Below are 10,018 nucleotides of genomic sequence, written 5' to 3' on the forward strand. Positions count from 1 at the left end.
TTTCTGTGGGACAAGACATGAGCAAGGTCTGAGCTCAGAGACCAGTCCCGTTGGGTGGGGCGGGGCTCCTGCTTTCCCTGAGTCCACACGTGTGGGAGAGGGCGGTTTGCTGTCAACTCCGCACTGTAGTATCTTGACCTCAAGACCCACCACTGTGCGGCTGTTGGTGCACAGGGCTTTTTCCTTGATGTGAGTATTTGTTATATAAATACACTGTGTTGCGCCTGCCTGGAACAGGACTGCTGCAGGGGACTCGCTGGTGCCATGCTGCTCGTCTCCTGAGAGCAGAACTAGCCTGGCTTTGCTGTTTCTCTCACTCAGGTCCATTTTTAGCTGTCACCTGGGACTGCTGAGCGCTGTCCAAAGGCTCATTCCATTCTCACCATCTGTATTCCACTCTCACCATCTATATGGCCTTTGCTCTTACCAGCATCTCCCCTTCTATTTTGTTTCGTTTTCCCTGATCATTTTGGCATTTCTAAGATGCAAGCCTGGCTTTCACAGCCACCGCAAGGTCAACTTGAGCGCTGAAGTTCATGTCTAACAGGCATGGTATTGTGTGAGGACAGAGGTTTCTGATGGGGTCTGCCTTCCGGCACAAGACACAGAGACATCTTCATTGAATTTCCTTCTTTCTTTCTGCTGGCCTTTCCTTTGATTGAGGTCACGAGAGGACACCTGACTTCTAAATAAGCACGGTGTTTTTTTAGAGTGTCTCTTCAGGATGTTTACCATTTAAAAAATATCCTGAGTGATTCCAGTATAAATAAGTTAGACTCTTACTTTCAAGGATCTTGCATTCAAAAATACTTAGTATTGTTCTGTTTTGAAAAGTAAAAATATACCCAACTCTAATCCTAGGAGTTCTGCTTTTTCCAGAAGAGGTGCATATTTCAGGGAAAACAAACAAAAACATTACCACATTTTATGATATTCATTATCACCAAGGTAGTGGGTAGTTTGGGGTACTGGGTACTTCATTTCATGACTGAGTGAATGAACAAATGAGTTTACTGAATCTCTTTCCTGTCCCAAATCCCTGTGTCTGCATTTGTTCTTTCTCCCAGCTTCTCTCTCTCCTTCCCTTATTCTCCTCTCCTGTCTGTACTTGTCATTTACCTTAGCGGCTAAAGATGAAACAACATCATTTCTTATTCTACATATTTAATTAGCATTCCACCACCTGCTCATCCATAGTTCATTGAATGTGGAAAATGCAAAACTCCCACCTGGCCCCTGAAAGCTCATCATAAATCCTTATACAGTTGTCCATACACTCTGGGTAAGATTAAAAGGTTGTATTCAAAATTAAAATAACCTGTAACTAGATTTCTGGTAAACTGTGTAAATTTTCTGTTTCATTTCCTTATTTGTTATAGTCACCCATCTTGTGGAAAGTAATTCAGAAATTGCCAGCTTCCTAAGATGAGATCTGTCGAAGTGATATCAGCCATGTTTAGGAAGCAGTTTTTCCCACCATCAGATGTTAAAAATCACCACAAGGTCATTTGTTTTACACTTTGTTCTCAACAGCAGAGGTTTGTAAGGTATTTTTTCCAATATTGCCAGTATTCAGATATGCCAGGAGACCGGGCAGAACCAGTCAGTATCACCATAGTTTTTTTTTTTAAAGTCAAGAGAAGAATGGCTCATAGTAAAGGTGGGGGCATAACTGTTGCCTGACCTTGACTCAGAGAGAAAGAAAATTCTTTTTTCAGGAGCCACATTTGAGCCTTGTCTCTCACTGCCACATGCCCGCTAGGAAGTCATTAACTGGAGTCACAGTTGTCCCGGGTGACCTGCAGACGGTGGGGAGCTCTTTGTAGCACGCTGGGCCCTCGCAAAAGGTGCTGCCCTGGAGCTCTGCACCTCGCCTCACCCAGCAGCCCCAGCAGCCAGAGCCTCCTGGGCAAGCAAAGCCTGCACCTCCCACCCTGATGCTTTGGTTCCTCTGTCAGAGTTCTCATCTGTCCACCAGAATTTCATGAATCTTTAACAAAACATAGATGTAGGCAAGAAAATTTTGTGGCAAAATATACATGGCATGTGATTTGCCATTTGAACCATTTCTCAGTGTCAAGTTCGGTGGCATTCAGTCCACTCATGCTTTTGTGTAACACTCACCACCCTTCCTTTCCAGAATTTTCCATGTCCCTACTGAGAACTCCACATCATTATGCACTACTCACTTCACCTTCCCAGTCCCTGGCAGCTTGCTACTTTCTGTCTCTATGAATTCAATTACCCTGAGCTCTTCCCATGACCAGAACATACAGTGTATGTCCTTTCACGACTAACATATGTCATGTGGCATACTGTCCTCCAGGTTTACCCACACATTAGCATGAGTGTCAGAATCTCATTCTTTTTTAAGGATGAATGAGATCCCTGTATGGATATGCCACTTTTTTTTTTTTTTTTTAATGCGTAACATCTTCCTCAGACTCCGTGGCAATAGTTTTCAGCAGGTGTCCTGGGCCAGCAACATCAGTGTCACCACTGAACTACTAACTAAAATTACAGATTATCACGCGCTGCTTGGACCTGCCGAATCTCAGTCTCTGGAGTGTACTGTTGCAGCCTCAGTTTTAACAAGCCTGAGAGACCCCCAAGTGTGGCATATCAAAATGATTCAAGTCTTTAAGTAGCAGTGCCTATTGTATGGAAAAATTCTTACTTGAATCATTGAATATCATTTATTGACCAGGCAGGCATGTCAGGGCTAAAAGACCAAAATTAATAAATAAGGACAATATTCCAGAAGTCTCTACTCACATTTAACTTGTGGAACTATGTTTTGGGAGGCAGGAAGGACTAAACACACATACATACGCATTTGGAAAAGAATAGTAAAAGCTTCATTTAAAGATGAGACAGAGGGAACCTCTGTATCCATGCTCCAGGTGCACAGAAATGCACTTCTCTCATGCACGCTTGTGGCATGGAATTGCTGTGTTCTTAAGAAATGCCTCTCTCCAGTGTTTCTTCATAGTGCAGAAACTCTTCAACAGAGCAGTCTATAGTCGCCTTTATGAATAAGAGCCCCAAGTCCAGCACCCTTTCTACTGCAGCAGTCGCTCAGGCTTGTTGGCCTCCCATGAAGGAGACTCAGCAACCTTCATTTCATTCACACCCCAGACAAAGCCTGTGTGCACAGAGGGTGTCAGACTGGTGTTCATTTAGGTCCTTAATGTGGTATTGAAACAAAATCATACTGAGTTCCTTTGACAAGCTTAGATTTAAGTGTGAGTCATATCAGTAGACCATGACTTGTTGAGGTAAAAGTGACATAGTCCTTTTTCATCCAGTTTCATTAAGTCTGTTTCAGAAAGCCAAGCCTAGAGGAATCACAGCAGGTGAGGACAGTACTAGTGGCGTTGGTATCCCGTGATCATCCCTGCTTTTGCAAGGCAGGGTTATTGGGCTCTGGGGTAGCTCTGTATCCATCGGTTTTGGGAAACTGGCTCAGTCTGCAGGGAGAGGTCTTAGAGCAGGGCCCTGCCATGCACCTGGAGAAATTCCTCCCAGGAATGCTTGGAGCAAGACCAGGCTCTTCAGGATCCAATCAGAAAGGCATCCCCAAGGTGGTGGGGGTGGAAGGGTGAGATCAACTGTGGAACTTCCTCCTTTGAGGGACTGCTTAACCCTAAGTCATCCTTGTTTCTTTTTCTGGTGGCTCTGACCATTTTTTAAAGCACTGCTGGAAGTTGGCCCAGCTGTCATTTCTCTCCTCAAACAGTCTCAGGAGCCCCTGGAGGTCCCATTAAAACATTACTGGGGGTGAAGCACAGGTGGCTGGGCCCCACCCTGATTCTGATTCTGTGGGTCTGGGCAGGGCCTGAGATTTGCTTTTTCTTACAAGACCCAGGTAATGTTAATGCTGGTAGGCAGGATCACATTCGGAGAAGCACTGCTCTGGTTCATCAGTGGCTTCATTCAGCTGCGGTGAGAGCATGAAACAATGCAACTTCATATTTAGATTGGCAAATCTACACAGGTTAATTAAGCATTTCCCAACCTTTTAGTGCTTTTAGTCCTTAACTTTAAGGTTTCTACTCAGGAACCAGCAAAATTAAAAACTACTGACTCTACAGCATCATTTTTACATGTACCTTTGTAGTTAAGGAGCGGTGGTGCAGCGGGTTAGATGCAGCATTGCAAACTAGCCACAGCCACTTCAGTGTGAGTTCGATCCCCACCCCAGAGGTGATCCACATGGTGTGGCAGACCTCTCCTGGCCCACCCGCTGCTCCCCTCAGCAGTGCCGTTCATTGATATGCCTGTTCTGCTCCCACTCAGTCTCTGGTGAATCCTCTCACTGCCCCTGAACCTCTGGCCTGTACCCCAGTTCTGTATGCATAAATACTTTTTTTTAAAAGACCCAGAATCTTAAAAAAAAGTTCCATTTCCTGTTTAGAAAGTCATCTGTTGATCACTTAGTTAAAATTAGATTTATCATATACATGTTCTAATGTACTCACTTTCTACCTCCACAATAATGCTGCTTTAATCTATGAATTGAGTAAACTATAAAATTAGCTCAGTACCTGGTTTGAGCTAAACTACAGACTTGAGCTCGCCCTCTGCCTTCAACTTAAGGCACAAGCTTCTGGCACAGAATATATATACACTGATAGAAATTAAATGGTGAAGAGCTTGACATTGAGTTGCTCTAAGTGTTACAGGGCACCCCAGTGTGAACTGGGCCGCCTGTCTGGGGCCTCACCTTCGCGCTTAAAATTCAGTTGTACTGCGCGCGTGCACACACACACACACACACACACAAAAGGGTCAACAATGGGTTTATTTACAAAAGGAGGAAAGAAAAGGAAAAAACCCAGGGAAAGAGAGAGGGATGCAAAATAACTGGAATATCTTATTGGCTAGGCTGACTTGGAGCTCCTGGTAACAAACTAACTGAAAGCCCCAGTCATGTGGTTTCCTGGGAGAAAGCCAGAGAGCTCCATAGCAAATGGCACCCTATTTAACCCCCAAAGTCCCAAGAATGCCTGCTTAGCTCCGCCCTTAGGTCCTCACAGTTCTCTCCCTGCTACTGCTGGGAGTTGTAGTTTCCAATCACTGGATTAGGGGATAGAGTCCAGAAAGCTGGAGTAGGAGGTGGAGTCCACAGAACTCTGCAGGGTTTCTGTAGGGCATCCTTTCCCTTGACATAGGAAAACCAGAAACCTGGTTGAGAGGGTTGAGCAAATGTGTTGTGACAGGCCAAGGTGGCACCCTAGTCTACTCGGGAGGATTACCTGTGGCAGTGCGCCTGCTCCGGGCCTCTTGTGAGCAGCAGGCTGTCTGGACATAGCCAGGACCGTACACAGCAACCAACCTGGATGGGATTGCCAGTAATATGAAGGCTGGCCTGCATCCGTCTTGCTCAGTCCTTTGAAAATTATACTGCCTGGGAATTGTGCAATCAAAACATTACTTCGAATGCCATTCTGTGCTGTGCATTATATTAATAGGGTTGCTTGGCAGGATCAACTATGACATTAGGTTTTGCTGTGATGCATTCCTAAGAGATCTAGTTGGAAAATTAATTTTCAAGTTTCAGTGTCTCCCTCGCACTGGTCCCCTGCCCCCCAGTGGCCAGGATCCTGAAAAGTATACTCTACTGTCTAAGCCAAGATAAACTTCCTCATCTCTTCCTGGAGTTTGTCCCACCAGCATATCCTGGGTCTCCTGCAAGGCACCCAACTTTGGGCTTAGCTAGGAGATAAGCTGGGAGTTTTCCCTGAAAAGTTTGTTTTTATTTGGTCTCTTTGGGGCAGAAGGGAACATAAATACAAGTTCTACAGTAGTCTCATTGGTTCTTTTTTACTGACAGCTGACAATGGGTGAACTTGGTAGCTCTTACTAGAGTTAGATGTTCTCAGAACCCTATTTTCCTAAATTGTTATTGTTTCGCATGGAGCTATTTCTTGTTTTATAAGATTTGCACACATTTTGCCAAATGTCCATAAAAGCCATGTAATAGAGTGTGTGGGCCTGGGAGTGTGTGATATCTGTCCTGCCAGAAGCAACACTGAGAGAGGCCCCAGCTGATGGACATTACGCAGCCCGATGTTCCTGGGTTTTGGGAAAGATGGCTTCAGTTCACCCGAAACTGTATTAGGCTCCTCCCACCTATGGGACTCTGGGATATAGCAGCGGCTAAGACAATGCCCTCTCTGGCCTAATACATTATGAAAAGACATATGTATAAATTATTTATTACAGAGAGGTTACTGGAATACACTGTCCTTCTGCCGCTGGGAGATTGAACTTTATACCAGAATAGCAAGCTAAGGAGGGGAAGAACTTCTCTTGCTTGGGAATGGGGAAGCTTCACAAGGGGGGCAAAACCTTTGCCGTGGGCCTCACAGTAATGGTTGCCCAAAGAGGAGGAAAGAAGCAAAGAGCCAGAGAATATGAACAGGAAATGGTCTGGTGGGCCATACTTAATCTTATTAACTGGATCTGTGGACAAGAGCCAGGTGACACCGTCTTGGTGGGCTATAGTACGTGGCAGTTGGTTTTTGTTTCTGGACCCAGCGTCCCTCCCCCTCAGCCATGTGGGCCACTTGCTACCTCAGGAGGGGGGACCTCCCTCTCTGTCTTCCTCAGGTTCCCTGCTTCCCTTAGCACCAGTCCCATCTTCCATGGAGCTTGGGCTCACTCCATTTTTTTCAGAAGCCATTTCTGACAGGACACCCCCCCCCACACACACACACACACACACTACCTGATCGCCTTAACACCACCTTTCTCTTCATAAAATTTACCACAGTTTGCATCTCCATATCCTTTTCATCTGTTTCCCCAGTGGGCTGTCACTTGTATGAGCCTAGAGACGTGTAGGGTCTACACATGCCACACACACGTGTCCACATGTCAGGCGAGGAGGGCCTCACATGTGGTCTGTGTCCAGGAAACGACTTCTGTTGAATTGATATTTTTCTCCAAAGAACATTACTCATTCAATACCTTTCCTCTAAGTTTTCAGTAAAAGAATAAGAGACACATTTTAATAGAAACAATAGTATCTTTCTAAACTCCAGGCTAGTATAAGCTAGGTGCTGACATAAGATCTATGCATGTACAAGAAGGACAGCCCCTCTGGGGCATTATACGCAGTATTTAAAATGCAACCAGAATTTTCCACTGTGTTTATTTTTAAATAGCTGAGAATTAGAACTGTTTAACTTCTGATAGTGGTAGAAATCAGAGGAGAGGAAATTATCTGCAGAAAAGCTGCTTTTAATAAATTTCCAGTTTATCCAAAATAGTGACAGTGAAAACTGCAGGTCTCCTCAGCAGCCAGCCTGCATCAACCAGAGACATGTCACACACTCCACAGTGAGCCCCAGCTCTCACTGGACCTTTACTAAGCAAAGTCTAATTATTCTTGGACTGCCTCTCGTCATTCTGAATTCCAGGTACCGGCTGCTGCCAAACAGGAGCAGCAGTTAGAGCTCCCATAGTGAGCACTCCTGCTCAGGCTGGCTGGTCTGCTTTGGTCGGGGCGTTCCGATCTCCTTTCCCACGTGGCCCTCGGTAACCCGTGCTCTGTTTCATCCACAGCCCAGTGACTTCTCCGTGTCTCTCAAAGCATCAGGGAAGAACAAACACTTCAAGGTGCAGCTTGTGGACAATGTCTACTGCATCGGACAGCGGCGGTTTCAGACCATGGACGAGTTGGTGGAACACTACAAAAAGGCCCCCATCTTCACTAGTGAGCACGGGGAGAAGCTCTACCTCGTCAGAGCACTTCAGTGACAGCCCCTCCCGGGCCCTGCCACCTCCAGGCCTTCGGTGCCACACTCACTTCCCCGGAGCCCAGCGGCTCCGCCTGAGAAGCCGTCGTCCGACTTGGGCCGTCCCGCCCAGGGTTCCACACTGTCTGGTGGTTCTTCCTTTATTGGCTTCCTTTGCCTGGTTTATCACTCGGTCCAGGTCGGTTTGTTTTCATCTTCCCACCCACTCCTACCCCTCCCCACCCCCTTCACTATCCCAGGCTCTCATACCCATGGTCAAGCCCACTCCCCACCCTGGCCAGTTTTAGAGAAAGGAAGAGGACAGAAGAGGGGCCCATTTGTCCACTTTGTTCCTTCTGGAGTCAGCCTTAGCCTGCTCAGAACGGCAAGCCAACACAGCCCCTCATTAAAAGACATTGGGTGCAGTTTGAATGCACTGAAGCTGTGTTGGTGGCGGGAAGTGCAGTACACGCAGGACGCGGTGCCAGTGGCTCTTTGCTGCCCCAGGCAGCGCACGGAAGGTCCCCGGTCCTAGCAGCCTTTGTTCGTGTCCTCTGCCCTCACATGGCTCCCACATTCTCCGGGGAGTCAGCCACTGCTAGTAGCAATACTGGAACCACCGGGTGACCCCGTGGTGAGGAACTGTCCAGTGCCTTTGGGGCTGTACTTGCAATAAAGAAAGGATTTCCTTGAAAGTCAGTCTGCAGAAAGGTGACCCGGAAAGACAGATGTTTTGGTAATTTACCCCCATACGTGCCATCCGCATAGTGCTTTTTCCTCTTGCCCTTTGGCTTGTTTAAATTTCACAATTATGTATTTAATTCTCAAAATAATATGTATCTGTAGTCATTTGTTCACACTAATTCAGATGATTAAGGAAAATGGCTGATCTTTGGGGAAGGGGAGCTACCAACACTTCACACACACAATATATACGTATATGTATGTATGTATATGTAGATATATATGCATATATATATTATTTGCTTTACAGGGAAATTTTTCAGGGTTTACAAAAGAGTATGTGATTGGTAGTAAGAGACACACAGAATGTTTATGAAGAAATTGCATTTCTTTTTTCTTTACATCTGAACTTCTTTATAGTTTAAATAGACAGTCTTGAGATGGCACATTCGTACAGCTGAAGAAGGGGTCTTGAGAACTCCTAAACTTGCATAAGCAGTTTTTTGGATATTGTAATAAAAAAAAGTATTATGACAAGATTATGTGTGTATTTATCTTTGGGAAAACTCTCGACTCAATTATGGGAGAGTGGTAGCTGCAACATTTAGTGAACACTCAGTGCCTCGGGGGAACTATTTTTAGAGAGGAGTTTAACAAATTTATTGCTTATGTTTTCTACCACCACATTTTTGTATGTCGAAATAAATTTTAATTAGTGAAATCCCAGAAGAAACCAGGATCTCAAACTTGGTCTTAATTTTACTCTTTGGAAATTATTTGTTAAAAATGTTTTAACAAACCCTTACCAGCTCTAGTTCTTACCTCTGGCTTTCCTCTGTTCACGCCTGTAACCTTCATTCACTCAGGCTGTGCCCTGGTGAGCTAGTTACAGCTAAAGTGTTTTTTCCTCTGCAGACATGGTGTCCACCTTGAGTCCTCATTATAGTCTTATGAGGTGGGTCCCTATCTTTTCAACCCAATTTTACAGATGAAAAATATGAGGCACAGGATAAATGAACAGGGGTACATGGCCGTACATGGTTGGACGGGGTGGGAAAACCTAGAAAGCTAGCTGATTTCAGAGCCATGCCTTTCAACCCCAGGGTAGGGGGACACCCAAAAGAAATAGTTACTGTGTGAGAGGCTTACAATTAAGCTGCCATTCCTGTTTCCTGTGAGTTAATTGTATCTTTTTGCTGCCTTTAATAATGATGAATGAAAAGTTTGGTGTCTGATATCTAAGGTTGGGAGCACCCAGTTTTGTAATGAGACATCATGGTGAGGGAGGCAGATCAGTATCTTAGATAAAATGCATCTGTCCTATACCTTCTCCATGGAAGTAACAATACTTCCCAGCTCAGGTCTCATGGTTTGGTGTTCCATTCTGATTATGCTAGAATCTACAGTGAGTACCTAGACACTGATCTACATGTAACCATTCAAGAAGAAACAAAGGACACAGACAGACACACATTTTGGCTTCCTGGACTTCTTCAGGGCTAGTAGTCATAATTGGCAATTAATCAATCTCAACTCTGTCCCAATGTACCATGGGAAAGCCCTGTAACTGGCCTCAAGAGCTTGTTACT

General features: G+C 45.2%; 1 protein-coding gene across 1 annotated transcript in view; it reads left to right on the plus strand.

Annotated features, from left to right (window-relative positions):
• NCK2 (NCK adaptor protein 2) overlaps positions 1-8,967 on the plus strand; it is a 47,363-nt gene extending 38,396 nt beyond the window's left edge. The window contains exon 4 of the mRNA XM_004686191.2: positions 7,573-8,967. Coding sequence (XP_004686248.1) covers positions 7,573-7,767 — 195 coding nt within the window. The 3' untranslated portion in view covers positions 7,768-8,967. The remainder of the gene's footprint in view (positions 1-7,572) is intronic.
• The last annotated feature ends 1,051 nt before the right edge of the window (positions 8,968-10,018 follow it).

This window comes from Condylura cristata, unplaced genomic scaffold (assembly GCF_000260355.1).
Source record: "Condylura cristata isolate star-nosed mole 26May11 unplaced genomic scaffold, ConCri1.0 scaffold00020, whole genome shotgun sequence".
Lineage (NCBI taxonomy): Eukaryota > Metazoa > Chordata > Mammalia > Eulipotyphla > Talpidae > Condylura > Condylura cristata.